Raw genomic sequence first — 24,073 nt, 5'->3', positions numbered from 1 at the left:
TAATGAGCTTTCATTTCATTCTTCTCATGGTGTGAAAAAACTTAGCTGTAAGTAAGCAAACCTACAACAATAACATCTTGTAACAGCTCTAAAGTCTATTCATGATAGCTTACTTAGATGTCTCACTAAGTGGAGTATTGTACTGGGTATTTTGGGAACAGTATCTCATGACAATGTATATCAATTTATAATATATGGTAGTACCAGGGAATTTCAGATGCAGGATAGCTGGTATAACATATGGAGGGACTGGAAGGCCTAGAACCAGACTGCCAGACAGTCAGTGCAAGAGATGATATTGAAGCAATCCAAAGCCATGATGACTTTCAATGGGGTCACCTAACTTGTCAATATCACTGACCTGAGCTATTACATGACATCTCTATGACAGAAAAAGGATAAACTAGTTATGCAAAATAAATGTAGGGTTGTCCCACACTTTATTGACATATTTACAATATATTCAAATTAGTCATTTCATTAAAAAAAAGATTTTGATAATTACAAAAATTAAAACAATAAATAGCAATCAGACTGCAAGTTGATTCCAATATTTACAAACATCTAAGCAATTCCTAAACTTTAACCATCATGCACATCCAGCATTTTTAATAACTCTGTACAGTAATTATTTTGGAGAAGAAACAAAATGTGTCAGGTTGGGAAGTCTAAGTAGAGAAGGCAACAAATAGAATGACATTATTTGTTGTTGTTTTTAAACCCAGAGCATTCACGTGAACAAATTTTCAAGATACTTTATTTGCAAACACGTAACTAAGCTTAAAAAATCTTCATCATAGTTAAACACTTTAAAGATATAGCTAAAAAAATTGAAAATAGTCTTTCAAAAAATTAAATAAAAATGAAACCCAACACGAGTTTTCAAAAACTATTTTTAAAAATGCTTCTTTTTAGTGTAACATTGAAATCTACATTTTCAACATCACTTGTAGCACTAGTCAATGCTAGCAAAATTTTTTTTTTCTAGTTATTAACTGAATGCAAAGTACATTAGTATCTAACCTCACCAATAGAACAAATTTGTTCTCTCTCTAGCATAGATTTAACAAGAAGGTGAAGCTGCTTTGAACAAAAAAATATTTATCACACATGGCCAAGTAACCTTTAGTGATTATGAACAAATCGACAGTAAATGTAATGAGCAGGTTCTGTTTAGATTTCATTAAGTATTGTTTTAGTTAGTAAAAAGTTTCTACTAGATTAAATCAGAGCATTTTATGTATAGAATAATGTTTTGAAGTGTAATTAAAGCTCATCACAAATTTAAGTTTGAAGATAAGTCAACAACTTGATCATTTCAATTACACATAAACTTCATGTTTGTTGTGATTATTCTCTGTTAATGGCCTTTGATAATTAAATTCTGTCAAAATTTAATTACTTAGCTTATTTATGCTACATATATACAACCATTCTATGCATTGGTTTATTCTAGTCATATAACAATGTAAACAAAGATTGTTCCCCTTATTCATACCAAAAATAATTTTCGTCTTATTCAAACTTCTTCTCTTGCTAATAGTTAATGCTAGTATAAATGATAAACCACTGTAATATCCAAAAAGGACAAGCACTTCTTAGTCCTTGCTATGAATTGAAGTCTTAAAAACATGAATAAAAAGCCTTCATTTACTTGAGATCAGACTCAATTGGCTAGTCAAGTTTATAATTTTTCTAAAATGTCCATACTTTTTAAAATGTTTCCTTGTGAAGTCCACACTGAAGAGGGCGTACATTTAAAAATGTTCTGTGGTCAGTGATTGAGAATTTACCCAAACTGACATCAAACGCCTAGCAGAATTTGGTGGACTTTCATTCTGAATAAGAATCTGCCTGAGCGATGTTGTGTCATGTATTGGCAGAGCTACCACAGCATAGTGATGTAGCATGACATACTAAAATGGTAACCAATCAAGATATTTTAAAGAGTTGTTTCAGCTTTGGATTAAAAGTCCTATAAATATACACACTAATAAAAATTATGATTACAATAAAAAGATGTGCTTAATTTTCCTGGGTTTGTGTCAAATATAAATGTCCCCAGAACTATTTAATCAGTCTCATAGCTGGAAGTCTCAGTCGTCATCATCCCAATAATAAAGATGTTTCCCCTCATCATCATCATCCTTATCAATAGAGATGCTGGGCTTAGCCTCAGGTGTAAACAGAGACTTGACAGGTAAGGCACTCCACTCCAAATCTACGGTAGAAGTGGTTTCCATCTGAAATGTTAAGAAACAAATACTAAAATCCATATACCGGTATATAATCATTCAATAAAGACAAGAAACATCCCCCCCACACTCAATGTATCAAGTCATATTTTATTAATATTGTTCTGAAATTCAAAGACTTACCAAAAGAAATGAAATGAGGTCATTGACAATCAGGTCTATATCTTTTAATTCACAAACATAATTACAAGAAACTAGAGCGTTCATTTCGTTAAAAAAAATATATAAAAATGTTCTAACCAGTTTGTGAACAGATATTTTTACCATTACAGCACTTTAGGTGGGGGGCATCATAATGAAAGAAAGAAAGGGAAAAGTTTCCTGCTGCCTTTAGGAACTCAAACACAACTCTGCTCGAGTCATAAGTCAAACTCCTCAACCACACTTCCCTCAACATTTATTTGTTATGTAAAATGGAGAGTTAAGATTGTAAGGCTAGCATAACATGCCTGTACAATCTCATTTATTCTTTTTTTTTTTTTAACTGTTTTATGTCAATGAGCTTTTGAATCACAGATCTACATATTTGTGAAATTAATGAAGTATTAAAGGGAGACTCCAATGGTTTTGACAATTTTTTGATATGTGTTATGATTTACAGAAAATGAATATATTATTTCATTTTCATTAACAACTTAGTAATCAATGTTTTCTGACATAATTTTTTTGCACATCCAAAATGATCAGATTTTCACCAGGTTTCTATGTGATGTAACACAAACCTATTCATTTCATCTATTGACTTAGTGTATAACAGAAAAGAATACAGTAAAGTTTACAATCTTTAATCTAATGACACAAATCAAGTTTAATTATTGATAAAAACAAATTAAGTTTAATTATTGATACAATAAAAAGTTATCTCACCTTATCAGTAGCAGGTACAGGTACAACTTTCTTTTTTCTATCATTGATTTTTTTAATGACAACATCAGCTTTATGTCTCCTGGAAGACAAATACTAGATGAAGTTAGCAAGCACAGCTTACAACTGTGGGTAGTAAGCATTCTTTGTACTACTTTAATGTGTAGACAGTTTAATTAGAAACTTATCAATGACATGTGAAATACTTATGAATCTTTTAATGTCTATTTATAATCTCGTTAGATCTAGTAAAAACTAATCAAAATGTCTTTTTGCTATTGATTTTTTACTTTTTGAAATATTTGTTGCTTTAATTTTTTTATGAAAAAAAAATGAATAAAGATATCAAACATATTTTATATGTTCAGATTGCCTGTTATTCATTTCATATTTCTTATTAAATGGTGAATAATTTATCTATAAATATCTTTTTAATTTGGACATTTAATACATAGCCTAAAGCAGTTCTAGTCATTCCATAGAATGTCTCGGCAAAGTAGGTAATTGAGAGGTAATGCTCAAAAAAGCATACTATAGAATGCATCCAATTCTCAGTTTGCCAGTAACACATACATTTGGTATTATATGTTGTATCTACAGTTATGATTGGATGATTAGCATACTTATGGAACTATTGGTTGTATGGACAGTAATGACATGTCGCCATACCAGCATGCTCAAGTCCAATTTCTTATGGGGACATAGAGAAAACAGATTATTTGAGAAAAGATTTCTCTCTGTCAGAGCTCAGCAACAAAACTCAGCTTGAGTTACAATCTTCCTTGTCTCCAATGGCATTCCAACTACAGCTACTATTAATAGACAACTAATTGATTTATGTACTCAATCCCAAGCCCCACATCAGTACAAAAAAATGCAATTACTTAGAAGAAATTGGCGTATCCTCCATGAGGTCAACAGAATCCATAGGCTCTTTCCTAACAGAAGCTATGGATGCCCTTATTCTAGTGCCTGGGGTGTCTAGACCACTGCGTCCAGCAACAGGGGTGAAGAACTTATGATTAGGTCCAAATAACTCAGAATCATTTTTACTGAAATCAAAATTTAGCTGAAACAGAAAAATATAAAACCAAATAAAACGTGTCTTTGTTGTTTTATAACCTTAAACATTACAATTACACTGTCTAGTGTTGCTTGGACTATTCAATTTCTTTTTCATTAAGAACATCAAATGAGCTTTTGACTATTTTAATAAATTTAGTTTTTTGATATAACTTGAGTAGCCAATTATAGAAATCTAAGTCTCATAAAAAAAATAGTGTTTACTGCAACCTAATAATCTCCTTCTCTGGAACCCATAAATACTAATTCTGTTGACGAAAAAAAGACAATCAGATTTGGCAACATGTTAGGACTAACCATAAATATCAACAAATTCATCAGGACTTAAAGATTGTATTTTATTTGTTTCAAGTTGTTATGGCTGGACAACTTCTCTTTGAGCATAATATGAGGTCTGCTAAAACTTTATGGTAAGGCAATTTTTCCCAAAGCCCTATGTCCCGCTCATCACCTTATCTCTCTACTGACTAGATATTGACTTACACAAGATTTGGTGATTTTCTTCACCATGGGTGTACTCTCAAACAAATCATCCTCATAGCCTTCATTCTGCTCATCCAGGAAAGCTCTCAAGTCTTTTTTCCTCTTCAATGTACCTTTACCTCCTCTGATTGGCTCCCCTTTCTGCCTCTCTGAACAAAAAGAGTTGAAACAATGCAACCAGGTAACATGGCAGCACTTGGTAGAATATTTTGAATAATACAAAATAATTAAATGTGTTGAAATAATAGCTCTGAGCACGGCGACCTGATTTGACAACTCCAGCTAGCAACAACATGAGACAAGGAGAACAGACCACTCGATGACCTTCCAGATTCCCAAAAAAATAATCTTTCTGATCAGTAGTGTTTGCATGTCCTGACCCAGAGGTAAGCAGTCAATTGGCCCACTCAGACCCGTTCCCAAATCTGTTCAGTCTTAAGAGAGACAGGACAAACACGAAAGCTGTAAGCTTTTTATTAGTCAAAGAAAGGTCCTATTTAGTATATCTCTCAACAAAACAACATACACTACACTAAATAAAGAAGCTCCAGTGAGAAGGCAGCAGTTAAACATCAATGCTAAGTGCTGAAACAATGATAATGAATGCATGTCAGAAATGTGTACACAAGTTTTAATCATTAAAAAAATTCATTGATGATACAAGAAAAATTAATGTTTGGAGACACCAAGACCACAGTTTATATGTTCAAACTTATCTATCTTATATAATACAGACGTTACTTCAAAAAAGAAGATGATTACGTCCTACGCAATCTATTAAGACTTACTCTTAACTTTGAGCTGCTGTTCTTTCTTTTTCTTTGTGTGGTTTCCTTTAGATCTGGGCAAAGTTTCCAAGTAGTTGGCATGAAACTCCTGGCACTCCAAGTCAGACCTAGTACCAACAAACTCAGACACTTTATTCCAGTAACAGGACTCATCACTGCTGATCTTTTGCAGAGCTCTGGAGAACAAAAAGAAGGCAGTTCATTAATTTAAATAGTCACTACATGAATAAAATTAATTCCAAAATTGTTTAAGGAATGTAATAAAATATTCATTAAAAATTTGACAAGGTTCTTTCTTGTGGGCATGGAATTTGATTAAAAGGGGGGGGGGGGGGGGGGGGGGAGAGGAAGTGAGAATGTGTTAAACAAGAGAGTTTCAAAATCATATAGACCTAATTTCATAAATACATGTAACATGAGACACAGATTCACAAAAAGAATGCCTCTAAATTAGTTCCAGTTTCCTACACAATTTAAATGGGTCCTCACTAGATGGACTAGAGTACTATAACATCAGAAACACTGTTTTCATGTAGCATATATTTTTTGAGAATTCAAGATGTTCTCTACAGATGCCTTTTGATGTTGAAACTACTTAGATCATCATGAACTAAATTTTATTGATAGTAAGTAACTGTGGGTGAAAATATGTTATTAGAAAAAAATAACTTTCTAAAAACACCATTTCCCTAAATCGACCACTGGTGGACAACAGTAAGGTCCGTGCTGGATGTTGCAAAATATGTAGTCACAGTTGGGACTGTTGCCACATAAATGACTGCATTCCTCTTTAATCTTCGGACTTGAAGACAAGCCTTATTGTTATTATTATTAAGTAATAATTATGTGAGAGTGATGAATGTTCAAATGAAAATAATCTACCAAAAAGCTCAAGTACTTATAAATCACTTACTGGTGAAATAATTTTGTTTCACTTTCAGACCAGGCATTATCATTCTTTTCATCATCAACTCTGACCTTTTTACTGGCCACATCCTGTTGAACAGTACTATTAGGACATTTACGCTTCTTGGATTTCACAGCCTGGTGTTTGTCACTAAGATCTGGGGAAACTGTTTTGGTAGTTGCTACTTTGGGGATCCTGCCAGATTTTTCCATTCCTACATTTTCCTTTGATAAAGAATTATCTGGCATGCTCACTTTTTTTTTCCGCCCTCTTTTTCCCTTTTTAGGAACTTCTTTATCATCCTTTTCTGAATTCATTTGTTCTTCATTTGCAGACGTCTCTTTTCTATTTGTTTTCTTAGCAGGTTTTACATGCTGCACTTGACTGACATCTTTTAGAAGTAGCTCCTCTGACTGACTGTTTTGTTTGTGCTGGTCTGATGATAATCTTTTTTCTTGTGGTTTAAGTTCTTTGTTTGTTCTGACTTGAGCTGTTGCATCTGGAAATGTTCTATTTATGTTTTCTTGACTCTGAGGACTGAGACTTGTTGGGCTGTTTAGGCTATTAGATAAACTTTTATGAAATATTTTTTTCTGCTGAGACTGAAAAAAATAATAAATAAGTAAAATAAAAAACTTTTTAAAAACAAAGCTTACATTAAGTGTAAGAGTATCAACTATTTTGACTCAGTCATGTAATTAATTTGTAATAGATTTATAATAACAATAATAAATTTGTGTGATTGGAAATATTTTTACCAATTGTTTTTGTTTATTCAATTTCATTCTTTTAGCATGCACAACGCACTATGGTCAAATCACTTGTGTGGACCAGTTGGGGGGGGGGGGGGGGGGGGGGGGGGGGGGGGGGGGGTTATGGGAGGAGCTTTCAAAAGCAATTTTAAAAAAAAGAAATAAGAAAAACATTACAATTATTTTTGTAAAAAGACAATATCTCCTTAATACAATTTAAAAGAGGGATTGCTTTTTCTCTCAATAACTAAGGAACGATTAAAAAACAATGGAACATTTTTTACCCAGCCCCATTCTCCCCCTACTTTTTTCCAGAGAAAGCATCATGGTTAAGAAAATAATAATAATAATAATTAAAGCTTTTATATAGCGCTACTTTCATGCTTATAGTGCGCTATGGTCTAATTTTAGTGGTCAGATAAAAAATAGCACATCAGCAAGGTTAGTCAAGCATGTATTTTACACTATGAAATAGTTATACGGTCAAATGTTTCTTAAAACTCCGACAATTTCGTTTCTATTTCATTGGTTACTAGATCTAACTTTTAAACTCTAATTGTTTTTTTAAACTTTACGGTAATTAAAATTTTCCGTTATATAATAAATTAATATAATTAAAAAAAAAAGAGTACCATTCTTTTCTAAAGGTTTTAATTGAAGGCAAAAATACAAGCACACATATTTATTTAGACATCTTTTTTTTTTATTTTTTTGTGCATTAACGTTTATGTAAGAAACATATTCCTTAGTACTGATTTTATTATGAATATTTCTATTTATTTTTATTGATTCATATTTTGTTAGGGACAATGAATAATTGTGGCAAAGTTTCAACTTGATCAGAGAATGAGAAGTGGGAGAACTAATGTTTACAAAGTTAGTACCAGACAGACACAGTTTATATAAACTTTGTAAAAAGAAATTAGCATTGCAAAGTCAATTCCCATCAATGTCTTCTTCATCTCTTCATCTGGAAGGAAACATTTTATTACCAATGCTAATTTCTTTTTACAAAAAGATAGGATTGTAAATAGACTAACATCGGATGTGTGTATGTGGAAATGAAATCAAGTCCTATTTCGCATTCTTCATTAAAGGGAATATAATAAAATCAATTTTTTCTTTTAAAAAAATTAGAAAAATTTAGTTGTATCTTTTTTTTTAGAAATATTGGGGACAATTCTGATTTCTTGTTAGGCAAAATGAATGAGAACTGAAAATTCCCATCACTGAGAAGGTGAAATCAAGTTCACTTGATTATTGAATCAACACAATGAGTTTATAATTCCAAAATGTTTCATATCCATTGAAGCTGGAGCAGATATGCTTACTAGTAGGCATCTACCGTATTAACTATGGAAATGAACATATAAATAAGTGAGTACAATTTTTCCTTTAAAAATGCCTCTCCATGCTACTATATGATTCATGAAAATATACCTTAGGCATTTTCAAAATGTTTTGCGTCTGGCTCATAATGAATTTCTCTGCTGTTTTTGTATTAAATCCCACTTTTATTGCATTAGACTTTGGATCTTTCACGTAGTACTGACCGACCCACTTGGCTAAAGGAGGAAGAGAGACACGACCACTCCTGGTGACCACCATATCTGAGACATTGATGTGTTGCTGAATAAGTCCATGTTTGGTCATTATGGCTGAGGAACAAGGGGAGAGGCTGAATATGATTTGGGCATGTCATAAAAGCTGTCTATGAAGCAGTCAGGAGTTTTGTCTCAAATTACTTTCAAAGTGAGTCTATTGGAAGTAATTCAAGTCAAAATTAATAGCACACTTTTGAATCACACTGAATACTTTCAATATTATTGGTAGAAACAAAAGTAGGCATTTTTCTTTGACCCAAGAGGAAAACATTTGTTAGGCTACTATATAATCATTGCTGATGAATTCGTTGATAAAAACAAATTATGCATTACAACAAACTTTCACAAAAGTAATAGTAAAAATACAATAATAATAATAATAATAATAATTATTATAGCTTTTATATAGCGCTACTTTCATGCTTATAGCATGCTCAGAGCGCTATGGTCCAATCTCATTCCTGGACTAGTGGGGGTAGGGGGTATCTGGAAGAAGGTTTTCTGTGCTGCCTTTAGGCACTTAGTAAACACAACTCTGCTCGAGTCGGGTGTCGATCCTCAAGCCTCTTTCATAAGTAGCCAAGCTAAGTTCAAGCGTACTTAGCCTCTCAACCTCGCTTCCAAATCTCTTGTGTTGACCTGTTGGGGGCATGAATATAAAAGGGAGGCGACATGAACTGATGTAATATTTAATGTACTGATCCCTATAAGGCTTCCTAAAGTTGCTTGTATTTTAGACAACAGATTTTTCTTTGATCAGAAATAAGACTTAAGGAACAGGCAACATTTAACATAGACAGAATATATATATATATATATATCAGACCTGCCTACCAAAAAAAGTAACATAACGCTGATGGTCAAAATGCGTATTTTGGCACCAGAATGCGTAACACTTATGTGATCCACTATTTTGTCATATATATATATATTATCATTGGCGTAGCCAGGATTTTTTTTTTTTTTTATATGTATTTATGTGTGTGTGTGTGTGACATAATCTTTATTACATTTTGACCCTTCATTCTTTCGGAAGACGTTTATTGTGCCCTAGAATAGGTTCTTCCATTAGAAAAATTGTAGATTCCACGCCATTACTAGCAAGGAGGTCTGGGGGAACGCTAGAAGCTCCCCCAGCACGGGACGAAGCCCCGACGCCAAGCACTATTTCTGATATTGAAAGCCAACAAAATGCATATTCTGAGGTATCTACAGTGCATTTTCCTGCTATTAAAAAGTTCTATTGCAAAAACCTAATGTGCTATTCTTACTGACTTAGACTCTCCCGCGCCGTTCGGCGCATTTGCCGTCAAGCTGTTTCCATAAAATTACTAGCAAGGGGGTCTGGTGGAGCGCTAGGAGCTCCCCCAGTGCGGGGCGAAGCCCCGCCGCATAGCACTATTTCTGATATTGAAAGCCAACAAAATGCATATTCTGAGGTATCTACAGTGCATTTTCCTGCTATTAAAAAGTTCTATTGCAAAAACCTAATGTGCTATTCTTACTGACTTAGACTCTCCCGCGCCGTTCGGCGCATTTGCCGTCAAGCTGTTTCCATAAAATTACTAGCAAGGGGGTCTGGTGGAGCGCTAGGAGCTCCCCCAGTGCGGGGCGAAGCCCCGCCGCATAGCACTATTTCTGATATTGAAAGCCAACAAAATGCATATTCTGAGGTATCTACAGTGCATTTTCCTGCTATTAAAAAGTTCTATTGCAAAAACCTAATCTAGATTAGATATCTACAATGTCACTCAATGTGTTTTGAATCGATAGCACTTTGATATTTTTTTCTATACAAATGAATACGGGAATCAGGGATTCAACATAGATGTAATTAATTTCTACTAATGAACTTACAAAAAAAAAAGTCACGTTGGTGTATCAGCTAACTGACAGTACCAACCCGCCACTCCCTCACTCTCGCGTTCTTCATTACTAGACTAAATCTAATTGCTTTTAAGAACCAATCAACGTATAGCTCTGGACACAATGTGTTCCCCCACCTTTTCTGCCCCCCCCCCCAACAGGACGGCTTAGCGTGACCTCTGTGACCGCTCATAAGCTAGTCAAGAGAGGGAGGGGGGATACGAAATGCGTAACGCGACGGGTTAAATGCGTATTTGCGTACTGACGGTAATTTTTTTGGAGATTTTGCGTAACGAATACGCATTTTGCGTAACGGTAGGCAGGTCTGATATATATATATATTTATGATAACCATGGACATATTTAGCTTCTAATAAAGACATTACTGGCTTAGACATTTGGACAAGTGAAGAGAGTTCCATACTTACTTTTTCCAATGATGTCTTCACTGTTAGTTTTCTTGTCAGCAAGTGGTGAACTTTTACGACCAAACTTCTTCATTTTGATGGGGACTTCTTCGTGGAAGGAAATACTGGAAGGGTATATCAAAACAATACATATTAATAACAACTATAAAGGAGTAAAGGGCATTGTAAGAAAAACAATGGAAAATGAGACCAATGCCTTCAAATGTGTCCATTATGCCATAGTGATACAGTATTCCCTTCATCAATTCTTGGTGTCCCACTGCTAGTCCAACGGAAGACAGAATGGATAAAATTAACAAAAAGCAAAGACAGGGAAGATTTTAGCATTGATTGTAGTAAGAAAACTTATGCCAGTACCAGTATTACAAAAGATGTGAAAGTAATTTTAAGGAGAAAACCAAGTGTGCCAATGTAATGGACTCTTGTTGCAGTTTAAAATACTCTAATCATGTTTTTGCCTAATATTAAACTAAAACAAAGCATCCTATTAACAATTGGTAAATAAAGTCTTTCTCACAACTGGATCCAGGGAAAAACAAATTAATAAAAAAAAATTGCTATGAGTCAAACTCAACAATACAAACTTTTGCTTTTTTGCTCATCTCATAAATTCTGGATAATCAATGGATAAAGAATATTTAAAGGGTTAACAAGAAGCATGTTCATCTAGTCATTCATGTTAATAAGAGATTTCAACTCTACCAGCTCCTAGCTCATTCATGCAACAAGCTAAAATAACTCAAAAAATGTGAGTTCCAGCCTAAGCCCTAGCATATGGAATTAAAAAGGTATTGCTGGAGTGAGAGTTATATATATATATTTATAAGGACTATATAAGAAATTATTAAGACATTTGACAACATCTTTAAAAACAAGCAAAATACTTTAAAAATCTTTTTTAAAAACAAAAGCTTATATAATAGGAAGAATTGCTAAAGTCAGGGCAATAAGACTGCAGGATTAAATTCCCTTTTTCTGCACAAAACAAAATTAATTACCACTAATTGATTAATTAATTGGTTTTTTATTGATTCATGTGTTGTATTCAACTAATTAAGCAAAATTTTTACTTGATCAGAGAATGGGAAATGGGAGAAAAAAAAATGATAAGGGGAAAAAATTTATATTTACTGCCACATCTCTCAAAAAAAGTAGTATACCAAACAAAATAATTAATTACCACAAATTAATTAACTATCTGGTTGATTTTGTTTTATTGATTCTTGTTTTCTCAGGGACAATAAACAATTGTGTTGAATTTCAATGTGATCCAAGAATGAGCATGGGAGAAATAACATGTAGAAACCAGACAGACACACAGTCTTCTTCTTCTTCATCGTTCTCATTGTTATGTTGGAGTGTTCATATGACTAGACCAATACATGAGATGAACTGCGCAGTGGTTTCCAAATCAGGGAGCTCTCCATATAGTTTTCTTTCTATTGGGGTGATTTGGGGCCAATGTCTTATACGGGCCTCTTGGTAAAGAGAGCAGTTTTGGAGGACGTGGTCTGCATTTTCTGGTGATACCCCACATGGGCAGATTTCACTGGTTCCAATTTTGAGCTTCCGGTGCATGTGTTGTCGCATTCTGTTGTGTCCGGTCCTGAGTCGAAAGATTAGACGTTGGTCTTGTCGGGAAAGCTTATAGTAAGCGTCATCTTTCTTGTGATTTGGATGGGAGCTCGTCCATTTCTCATTTATTTATCTACAATTAATTTCTTCATTTCTTCTGGATAGAGTGCAGAGTTTACTTGTGAGTTTGTTCTCCCACTCTTGGCGAGTGTGTTAGCCTTCTCATTTCCTGCTAGTTGTATATGAGCTGGTATCCATTGAATAATATTTTTTTTTTTGCTGTTGTTGTTGAGCTTTGTAAGTGCTGTTCTGAGGTTTTTAATATAAGAGGAATCAGAGTTTTGCAAGCTTTGGAGGGTTGTTTTCGCGTCTGTTAGAAAGACAATCTGACTGTGAGGGGAACTTGGGTGATTTGCTAGTGGCATGGTAGCAGCTAGTGCTAGTGCTTCCCTTTCTGCTCTGTGACTGTCAGAGAGCTCTCCAGTTGCAATGGATTTTTCTAGTTTTCCTCCATCTGGCCATTCGATAAGTATTCCAGCTCCTCCATTTGTGGTGGCTTTATGGGAAGAGCCATCCTTGTAAACTCTGATCCACTGATTGCTAGGGTAATTGGTATGTAGAAAACAGTTCACTATTTCTTTGAGCTCTGTTGGTCTGTAATCAGATTTTCTTTTTATGTTTTCAATATGGTCCCTTATTGTAGGAAGAGGGCTTTTGTCCCAGGGTGGAGATTCATTATAGTGTATCGAGGATTCCAGAGTAATTTTTTCAAGCTGTGGTTCTTTTTTAGGTTTAGAGATTCCTGTATGAAATTGGTCCTTTTGAGACGTTTTTTTGTGCCAGTTTTGTGGATTTTTGTTCTGAGTGGGTGCCTCTCCAAGGTTTCCAATTTAGTGAATTGGGAAAGGATTTTTATTTCTCTTCTTTCATCCAGAGAGATCAGGGCAGCGGTTTCCTCCATAGCTCTTATGGGTGTTGTTTTGATTGCTCCTGTCATTATCCTTAGACCAATATTTTGAACCTTGTCTATTTTTCTTAGGTTGGTTTGGACTGCTGAGCCCCATGCTGTGGCACCATATTCTAGTCTTTTTCAGGATGTTGTGATTAGCTCCCCAATCTGTGCCAGCTAATTTTTTCAAGAGGGATAGTCTCTGGATGCCTTTACTCTGTGTTTTATCTATTTGGTTTTTCCAGGTTAGTCTCGGGTCATAGGTGACTCCAAGATATGTAGGGCTGTCATTTTTTTCTAAAGCTTCCTTATCTAATGTTAATGTTATTGTTTGTTGTTTTGTTGACAGTGAGAATATGGTATATGTTGTCTTTTTGTGTTGATGGGCATGCCCCAGTCTTTGGACCAATTATTGAGTTTATCAAGAGCTTCTTGTAATCGAAATTTCGATGTTCCTACATATTCTTCTGTGCTAATTAAGGCAAGGTCATCTGCATACATGCTGCTTTTAACTTTTCTTGGTAGGTTTTGATTTAGATCGTTTATGAATATTAGGAAAAGTACAGGGGATAGGACTCCTCCTTGGGGGACGCCATTTTTTATACCCACTGTGTGGCTTCTTCGTTCTACAGTGAGTAGATATAAGATTTGCAATGACAAAAGATTTTAAACACATTAGAAACAGCTTCTGCTATTAAAATGTATTTACTTCAAGATATCTAATGGTGTATAATGAAATGAAATTGAGAAAACCATATTGACATACAGCCAATAACTTTTTGCTTCTTATATTTCTAACATGCCATTGAATTAGTTTTAAAGAAAGAAAGTACTTTCAATTTATATCATAAATCAATGTCTGTATTGGAAAAAATATCAAATTCTTTATCAAATTTTAAGAAAAATAATTTATTTCTGGCTCTCATATATTCACTTTTATCAAAAGGTTGTAAGTCTATCTAAATTGATCTATATATGTACCTTTTTTCTATGCTGATGAAATATTCTTGTATTAGTTCTCTCCAATTCTTAGGAAATCCAGCAGCAAAAGCCTCAGCTATTTCTTGTGTAAATCCTATTTAAAAAAAAAACAAACAGTAATTTGGTTAGCATAAAGAAATAGAACTCATAATCCATTGAAACAAAATTTGAAGTTACTTTAAAATTTATTTTCCAACATTTTGTGTAAATACAACATTAATCATAATAATATATGTGTACACATTTGACAAGGTTATGGTTGTTAGTCTCCTATACAATTTAAAACAACAATATAAACACAACTTTAGTTTCTAAACTTGGGAATGTAAGCTATGGTGACCAAAACTCTGTCTCTTCATCCTAAAAGTATGAAATAGAGAGTGTTTTTTTCTTTATTTGCTTACCTTTACTGAAAGTACCCTAACAAAGTCCAATATCAATCTAAAAAGATGAATAGAACTTTAGGCCTTGGTCTGTTTAAAAAAAAATTCTTAAAACTAGGGCATGTACAAAGAGGGAAACCCAATGGAAATAGAACTAAACCCAATGGAAATAGATCTACACTCTTGGCTAACAAGCTTTTACTAGCCACCAGAGGTGCATTTTCTTTTAGGTTCAAAATAGTCTGTAAGTCAACACTTTATACCAGGAGGAAATCCTAAGTTAAAAGAAACAACTAAATTCACTGATGTTGAAATCAGTAACTCACTAAACTTGTAAATATAATAAAACTACTTTGAAAAAAACAGCATTCCAGTAGTCCTTAATTGATGTAACATTTTCTAGAATGACTTCATTTTGTAACTGACATGCTAGAAAAACTTAGACATACCATTGTCAATGGTACACAGTTTATTTATCTTTCCTTTCAGCTTGTAGACAGAGCCAGTCGTAGTCACAACAACTTTAGGTTTTCTCACTTCAGCAATGGCTGTACTGTGCCAATAGTCCTGCATACCACTGGGGTATATATAGAGGTAGACAAATCATACAACAAAGAGGTAAAAAAAAAAAAACTATTTGGTCTTGTCAAATTTACAGACTTTGGTTGAAAATTATGAGTCACTTCTATGCATTAGCTTGAAAAGAGCTACTTTGACAGCAACAATTACTTGAACAAGATTTCATTCAGTATATCCCCCCCCCCCCAACTAAATAAGATGTGTCCAAATTGTACATACAAATAAAAATGTTTATTAGATTTTGTCTTTTCTAAATTAATTAATTCACCAAAGGACTAGTTTTGTCACAATTTAGTCTATTTGTGTTATTTAAAAATGAATAAAATGCTATTAAAATTAACAGCCACGGAAAATACTGCACTTTTCACTAATCTTCAGACTTGACAAGCCTTATTATTTATTATAACTTTAACCAAGACAAATAAGTTGAAGAACAAAGGATTTTTCAGGAGTTTATATTTTAAACCAAATTGGCACTACTGTGGCTCCATTATGCTGTATTTTAAGCGGCCTACGAAAGGGGAAAAGATGCTATAAGTTTTGTGTGGAATGTATGTCCATCCGTCCATCTGGTAAACTAGAAAAAAAAGTGAAAATCCGACATCATAATATCTTAGTCCATCCAAAGTTCTGATGCAACGGTTACTTTTTTTCTTTTCTGAAAGCAAAAAATCTAATTTTTTAAATTACGTATGAAAGCAGTTTTTTTCATAAAAACACACCACTTTTACAACTATTCACTATTAATAGTAACAAACACTGGGGCACTTTAGTAGGGGAGATGACTATTTATCATATTTTGAACACATTTATGCAAATGATTTTAGATCTTTTGTAAAAAAATATTTTTTTTTACAAATGTATTGCTAAGTTATGTAAGTTCTGTCATACTAACTACTACATTTACACACAAAAAATGTTTACTTTCTGAAAATGTTGAAACCTGCCTTTTTACCTGCCTGGCAGGACCACTTGGGGGGCCAATTTTGAGTTTGTATTTCCACACAAACTGTTTTTGTAACCTTTTTTTTTAGACTTTACCTTAGCATGTAAATTTTTTTTTACACATATTAAATCATAATTCAATGCCAGTAAAAATACTAATGATAATATAAATAAGTAGAACACTCAAAAGAGAGTTTACAGTTGTATTACAAAATTATGGAACTTCAATTTTTTTTTTATGAAAAGATAAGTAGAAGAGCTGAAAAACACATACACTTTCTGGCCTTCAACACATACACCTCTACATCCAGGGACAGGCTTAATGATCCAGTCAGTTAAAACATTGTCATCATTGATTTTACTACTCAGTTTGAAGTCATCTTCTTTCTAATGAGTAAGAACAAGTAGGAATGGTCTATGATAACATGATCTGTATAGCAGTAGTATAACTACATATTAACAAGCAAAGAAAAAAGAATACTTAAAAAAAAAAGAAAGCTTATCCAAGGGAAAGAACTGCTAATTACTGCCATTTATCTGAAAATGGCAGGGTTAAGCTCCCTTTCTGGTATATAAAACAAAAAATTAATTTGCACTAATTGATTAACTAACTTAAGGTTAATTTTTTGGAAATTATTCATGTATTGTCATCAACTGTGAATAATTTTGTAAAATTTCAACTTAATCAGAGAAAGGGAAAAGGGATAATAAAAAAATGTGAAAATGTAATAAGGGGATTAAATCCATATATACATCCACATTTCTCATTTAAGTAGCATTTAATCCCCTTATTTTAATATCAATCAAAATAATTAATCACCAACAATTAATTAACTGATTAGTTGTTTTTTTTATTGATTCATAGCATTTATTCCCCTTATCTGAACAAAGTGGTCGTCTCCTTTCCATTAGGACTAAAACAGAAAGATTTAAAAACTCCTTCATCCCACTTTCAGTCAGAGTGTTACAAAATCATCTATTGTCATCGAGAAGTACAAGAAGTCTATTTATAAGGTGCTGGTTATGAGTGTGTATGTGTTTCGTGTGGGAATGTTGTTCGAATATGCATCTATCTTGTTATTGTACAGTAGTTATGCTGAGGTTGTTTGTCAATTGTAGTCAAACTGAATTTCCATTTGATTGGATCAATAAAAATTATCTTATCTTATTTTAATATCAATCAAAAAAATTAATCACCAAAAATTAATTAACTGTTTTATTTTTTGGATTGATTCATGTTTTGTCAGGTTAAATGAATAATTGTGCACACTTTTAACTTGATCTGAAAATGGGAGAAAAAGCATGTTCAAACTTTTTACCAGACAGATAGATGGACAGACAGACAGAGTAAGTTGAAGTTGTAAAAAAAAAGACAGCTGCAAAGCAAAGAAACAAAGAATGTTTTTTCCAAGGCCTTTGAAGGTTAGTTGGTTCATGAGTCAAATCTGATACATTTAACAGTTCCTATGTTATACAAACCAAACAGTGTTGATTTCTATCAATAACTATTTTGCTAAACAGATGGTTAGTTAATCACAAATTTTAGGTGCCATTTTTTTGTGTGTATAAATTGATCTCAGAAAGATTGAAAAAAAAAAAAAAAAAAAAGAACAACTTTTAGAAGATAAGTTTAGACAAAACTGACAATACTCTAAGATCATACTGAGATATTTTGTCCCATTTATTTCTTTCAACTGATAAATTAATTGTCCAAACTTCAATTACAAACAAAACTTTTAATCCTGAGAATAATTTGTGAGGGAATTAAACATTTTTGTTATTCATAAGACATACCTTAGTTTTAGGTAAGCTAGATTGTCTTTGCTTTGTGTGTGTTCTAATGATTTTGTCAGACAAACAGTTAACCCCTTTGGAGAGCTGAGAATCACACTTTTCTAAGACGATCTGGACTGACCGTTGATCTTCCTGATTTTTCATGACAGACTTTAAGTGTTGATCTTTACTCAAGGTATCATCTGTCGAACATGTCAAAGCTTCTTTGTTACTAGTAGTTTCTGAATTAAGAAATATGCAAATTTAAAAAAACATAAAGAAAGAAGTTTCCATAATATCCTAGCTATGAACACTATGAACAACTTATTTTCTTTTGTTAATGATCTATGATGGTAATGAGGGACCACCATAAGAGAAATCTGATCTACTTTTTCTCATCTGTCAGGCTACCATATGAGCTGCATGGACCAAAGAATGCCCTAAGACTAAGAATATGTCTAAAATCTCTTAATGGAATAGATAATGGTTATGATACTCAAGATCGGCAGCCAACAGCTTTCTACCATTTAGCGGCAATTTAGCCACACCAAGCATTAGATTCCTTAACCTACCCTTGGAAACGTGTGGTAATAACTTTATTACTTACTCTTTAAATTCTGATGAGAATCCTTCACTACAGATTCCTCCTCTAGAAAGGTCTCTTTTCTCTTGTCTTTAATTGTACTATAAGAGAAATAGTTTAAAATTTAATAGCTGCTAGTAACAGACCATTGGTGATTAATGTCTTACAGCCTAACTACGGCTTAAGCACAGGATGACACATCAAAATGAATCTATAATTGTTTATGATGCAATCTTTTTTTTTAATTCTCACTTTCCAGATTTTAATAACTTAAATGATAGGAAATCATTTGTACCAAAAATAAAATGTTCCAGAAGTTATAACATCTTTTGTTTTTCTTTTGCATGCCAGTTTAAGTTTCTTATCAGGTCTTGATGAATTGAGCCCAAATAGTCCAACACTATTCTTTCATCTAGCCCATAAACAGTAACACAATAATAAAAGATGTAACATTGTACCTGGTACAAACTTACAAGTTTTCAATCTTTATGAATGTATACAAAGATCCTAACTTTTTTTTTTTTTACAAATCATTTGAAATCAATTGTGAGTGCAGAATATTAGTCTTAGTATGTTAGTGTTTTGTACAAATTAAGTTATTATTTTTAGCAATATAACAAGATAACAAAGGAAGTTTGTGTTTTCACACAAACTCATAGGCAACTCTTGCAGGTCTATTGTTTTTTGTTATGTCTTTTATTATATTTTTAGCAGTTAACAAGAGGATAAAAAAAAAGATTAACAAAGCACACAGGATATGGACAAATTGATGATTTAAGGTAGTAGCTGTTCATGAATTATTAAATAGCATGGTCTTCCTATTCATTTTTGTATTTAAAAATGTGTGTAAATGTATCTTTACATAATTCAAACATATTTTTTACAAAACGTTTCTGGTTTCTGGCTATTAGCATAAATATCTAATTTATATATTATATTATATTATATATATATATATATATATATATATATATATATATATGGCCTCCTTCAGTTGCGAAGCAACTATGGATCATCTTATGGAAATGAGGTGAATGCCTGGGCATTAGCTGTGGTCGGAAACGCCAACACATATGTATCCAACTGAATGACAGTGCTGATACAGTTTGGGGTCAGCGGCGTCGCAGGTTCTGCCAGGGTGTAGCAAACTCAGGGTTGACTCCCAAAGCCTTTCCCATGATTGGGTAGTGAGTAGCCAGCCATAACTAAGAAGCACCTCCTACCCGAAGCTTACTGGTTAATCCGCCAGAGACGCATGCCATTAGGAAGCGTTTTATAGGTAGTGGAGTGCTTACATCCATTACCACTTTCGGCAACATTTTTAATTAAGTCTTGAGGTATTAAAAACATAATGAGCATTTATTTAATGTCAAAACCAAAAGTAGTAGTTGCACATATTTTTAAACACATGTAGAACATGTTGAAATCACATTTTTAATTGAGATGTTAGTTTTTTTACATTTAAATGTGACGGATGCATTGACAGACTACACATGATTTTCAATGACTTTTCCCCTAAAAAAGAAAACAAAAGTTAGATAAATAAAAGACCTTTGAGTGTTGAATAGAGTTTCACTGTTGTGTGAAGTTTTCAACTGTGCATGTTTCTCTTTAATAATCTGAATGATGTCACTTGTACTTCCACGGCTTGAACTGCTTTGTGTTCCACTACTTTCAAAAGAACTATTCACAGTTTCTGTGTTTGGCTGCAGGTAATGGTAAATAAAAAAAAAGTATATATATACAATGAATTTTTTTAATTTGAAATAAATTTAAGCTTACATACTTAAGTAAAAACATTATAAAAATAAAAATTATAGCTTTTAGATAGCACTACTTTCATGCTTATGCATGCTCAGAGTGCTATGGTACTATCTCTTTTGTGGACCAGTAGGGTGTAGGGGGTTTTTGGGAGGTTTTTCCGTGCTGCCTTTAGGTGCTCAGTAAACACAACTCTGCACAAGTTGGGTGTTGAACCTCGAGCTCCCTTCATAGCTAGCCAAGCCAAGCCTCTTGACCACGCATCCACTGTAGCAAATGTCGTTAAACATATGTATCATATGTATATGGTATCATAAACAAAATTAAATCCGGATTTCAATTAAATTTTTGATGAAACAGGTAGATTTCTAGGGATCAGTACAATAAGCAGTGTTTAATATTTATTGTGCATTATTTGAGCTATATTGGATATTAAAATATCATTGTTATATTCTATGAGATCTGGAGTTCGAGTTGATGTGTATTGAAGTATAATTGTTCTTAGTTGTAATATTTAAGAATTTAAGAATCAAGTAATATTTGTTTGTATAAGTGAAACCCCTAGAGAGCCAAGTTAAGAAGCACAAGAAACAAGAGACAAGCATATAAATTGAACCCTGACATTTGCAATTTAAACAATATTGTGGGCGTTGCTCAGAACTGAAAAGTCTAGTTGGCTCGCATAGAGCTAGGTCATGTACCCAAGCTACGTCACTACTTTAACATTCATTCTTCTTTCACAAAAGATGCCAGATAAGTGAGGTATCTTCAAAAACGACTGTGTACGAACAATATTTTTTCCTTCCTCCAACAAAACAGCTGATGCAATACTGAGTCAAATCAGTATCATGAAATGGTACTTCACCATACAAGTTTCTTAAAGTTTATTGCGTTACCTCCTCCAAGTTCAAGGCTTACTGGTTGTACTTATTAGCTAACAAATTAAAGTATTACATAGCTGCAGTCTGGACTTATGACTTCAGACTTTGTTTCTTCCAAGCAGGTGGCTTCTGTAAGCTAAATCAGGGTTGCCACTTGTTGGGAACCTTTTGCTGTGTCCAGTGTAGAGTGCTGACTAGGCTAACACAGAGGTAGCTTCAATCAACAAATAAATGCAAGTAGAACACAGGGAGACATCCAACAAAATAAAAAAGTGTTGCTATACAAAAAAAAAAAAAAAAATGGAAAGACCACTGCCTTCTACTTTTATTTCATCTCTCTTACTAGTTTTTGTTTTTACCATCACATCATCATCAATAAGCTATAAAACATTTTAAAAAAAAATGTATATGTTTACCCAACAACTCCATTTTGTAGCATAACAAATGAACCTGCATGTTCTTAGTAATACACTGAAGTAATGCATTGATGAAATTAATTTAGAGTTTAACATCTTCAAACTCGATCATAGAAAATGAACAATTATACAATAAAAACAAAAAATTTGCATCAAATATTACTTAAATTCACTTAAGTATAAAGTCTATATTGTAGGAGGTGTGATGGCTGAGCGGTAAAGCACTTGACTTCAAGTTCAAATCCTGGTCACGACTGGGATTTTTAATTTTGGGAACCTTGGGTGCTTCTGAGTGCACCCAGCTATAATGGGTACCTGACATTGATTGAGGAAAAGCAAAGGTAGTTGGTCGATGTGTTGGCCACTTGATACCCTCATTAACCATGGGCCATAGAAACAGGTGACCTAAAGATCACAAGGTCTTAAAGGGGAACTTTACTTTGCTTTATAAAGTTGTATTAAGACTATAAGGTAGCTTGAATAACAAAGAACTATCAACAAGAAACTTGAACTATGAACCATAAACAATGAAATGTCTACAATCACCAATGACTAACCACCCTCATATCTTGCCTTTTTTTTAATAGTTTCCCACTAGACTTTTCTACATCTAGATTCTAGATACTAGAGTTTTTCTTGACCCTTTTTTCAAACATTCTTAGGAAATTTTTTTTCTGCTGACCAGAGCATTTGTTTACTTACACAACATGTGTTCAGAATCTTCATAACTGCTGATGTATGACAGAATGTATTGTTGTAACCCTATTGGCAAAGTGATTGGGTTAACTGTGTGTGATCAGCTGATATATGTGACACAGACAAGTAATACAGTTTAGCGTACTATATCGGAGGGCAAGGGACAGTACTGGTATGAACTTTGCACGTGAATATGACCCAGGATATGGTCATCTGTTCATAAGCCTGCATGGACCAGAGACAGAGTGTGTAAGGTAGGGCAGTTCAAGAGAGGACAGCAATGAGACCGAGACTGTCTGCCATGAAGTCGATCCTGATAGAGTCCTCGGTTGAAACGTACAAGTCCAGGAAGAGACAGTAGAGTTTAGTACGGTGATATACAGTGTAACGTTGTAGTACTTTATTGTGTTGCCAATTGTGTCATATTGGCTGTTTTATTTGACCACTATTAAAGTACCAGATTATTTAGAGCTCTTGTTGTCAGGTTCTTGTGTTGTGTGTTTACAGAATGCCAGGTAGAGAAAATCGTAACAGTATTATTAAGTATTACATGTACATAAGATCTATGTAGCTTTGCAAAGTAACACCCACCTCTGACATCTATCATCTATGTTGACTTGGACTTGGTTTAAAGTTTAACACATGACTTATGACAATGACATGCAATCAAGTATGATAATATTAATCATAATGAACATAACTATATCTATACAGGACAATACAATGACATACATAATACATATCTAAACTCTAGATAGATCTAAAACTTACCAATAAGTAAGGTGTAGATCTAGTTGTAGTGAGCAATAATTGGTTTATGTTATTGAAAGGTTTAGTGCTACTTTCAGTTGTTAGGTCAATATTACTGACTTGTAAATTTTTACTAACTACATTTTTCAAAGAGTGGTATCCTATAAAAGGTTTCGGGACTGGGCTGACATGTAAATACAAAAGATCAAATGCCTTTGACACATCACCAAAAGTACTTAAAGAATTGTTGGTTTTTAAAGTATGACTTGAAGTTGAAATGTTTAGTCCTAAACTTGGTCCACGAATTATTTCCGTCGTAGACTTTTTCATGTTTTAAGCTCAGTCTCAAGTCCAGGTTTTTAAAAACATTTGAAAATGATTATTCATACTTAATTAAGATCTAATTTAGAGTTTAGATCTAGATATCTAGTCCTATCCAGGCTTAGATATAAATCTGTTTATTTTTTCTAATAGATTAACTACTTTGTTTTGTTTATGTTTTGTTGTCTAGACTCTTTTGTCAAATGCAAATCCAATGTTGACTAAATACGCCGCCGTTTGATTACATCCTGTATAGCCAGGTAGCCGAAAGGCTGAATAGAGTGGACGACTTAAACTGTTTAAATTGACGATTTAAAAATCAGAATTTCGTTGTGATTATTTCATCAATAACTATAGATCTTGTCATCAAAAATTTTAGTGTGATGATAAATAATTATGGGTCTAAATTATCCAATACGTTTATGAATTAGCATCGATTGTAAAACGTTT

The 24,073-nt window shown here is 33.3% G+C and overlaps 1 protein-coding gene across 2 annotated transcripts; it reads right to left on the bottom strand.

Moving 5' to 3' along the window:
- Window positions 1-1,831: 1,831 nt before the first annotated feature.
- On the bottom strand, window positions 1,832-23,888 carry LOC106056976 (mis18-binding protein 1-like). Of its 2 annotated transcripts, none has more exons than XM_013213954.2 (15): window positions 23,324-23,888; window positions 20,350-20,504; window positions 18,823-18,899; window positions 18,237-18,457; window positions 16,717-16,829; window positions 15,368-15,495; window positions 14,536-14,629; window positions 11,031-11,134; window positions 8,573-8,790; window positions 6,387-6,982; window positions 5,474-5,649; window positions 4,686-4,834; window positions 4,004-4,188; window positions 3,123-3,201; window positions 1,832-2,243 (listed from the first exon to the last, which is right to left on the bottom strand). In XM_013213954.2, exons 1-15 carry the CDS (start codon window positions 23,630-23,632, stop codon window positions 2,097-2,099), a joined length of 2,751 nt encoding a protein of 916 aa, XP_013069408.2. In that variant the 5' UTR covers window positions 23,633-23,888; the 3' UTR covers window positions 1,832-2,096. The 2 variants fall into 2 exon arrangements, with proteins under 2 accessions (XP_013069408.2, XP_013069409.2); XM_013213955.2 differs by having other exon boundaries at window positions 18,237-18,418.
- Window positions 23,889-24,073: the final 185 nt, after the last annotated feature.

This window comes from Biomphalaria glabrata, chromosome 3 (assembly GCF_947242115.1).
Source record: "Biomphalaria glabrata chromosome 3, xgBioGlab47.1, whole genome shotgun sequence".
NCBI lineage: Eukaryota > Metazoa > Mollusca > Gastropoda > Planorbidae > Biomphalaria > Biomphalaria glabrata.
This window is presented reverse-complemented; position numbering and strand designations above follow the sequence as displayed.

Excerpts from the sequence above, each read along its gene's own strand:
- LOC106056976 (XM_013213954.2), bottom strand. The coding sequence starts at position 23,632 with ATGAAAAAGTCTACGACGGAAATAATTCGTGGACCAAGTTTAGGACTA. Across the intron at positions 16,830-18,236 it reads CTAGCTTACCTAAAACTAAG|AAAGAAGATGACTTCAAACT; the intron begins GTATGTCTTATG and ends CTTACTCATTAG. Across the intron at positions 6,983-8,572 it reads ACATTTTGAAAATGCCTAAG|TCTCAGCAGAAAAAAATATT; the intron begins GTATATTTTCAT and ends TATTTTTTTCAG.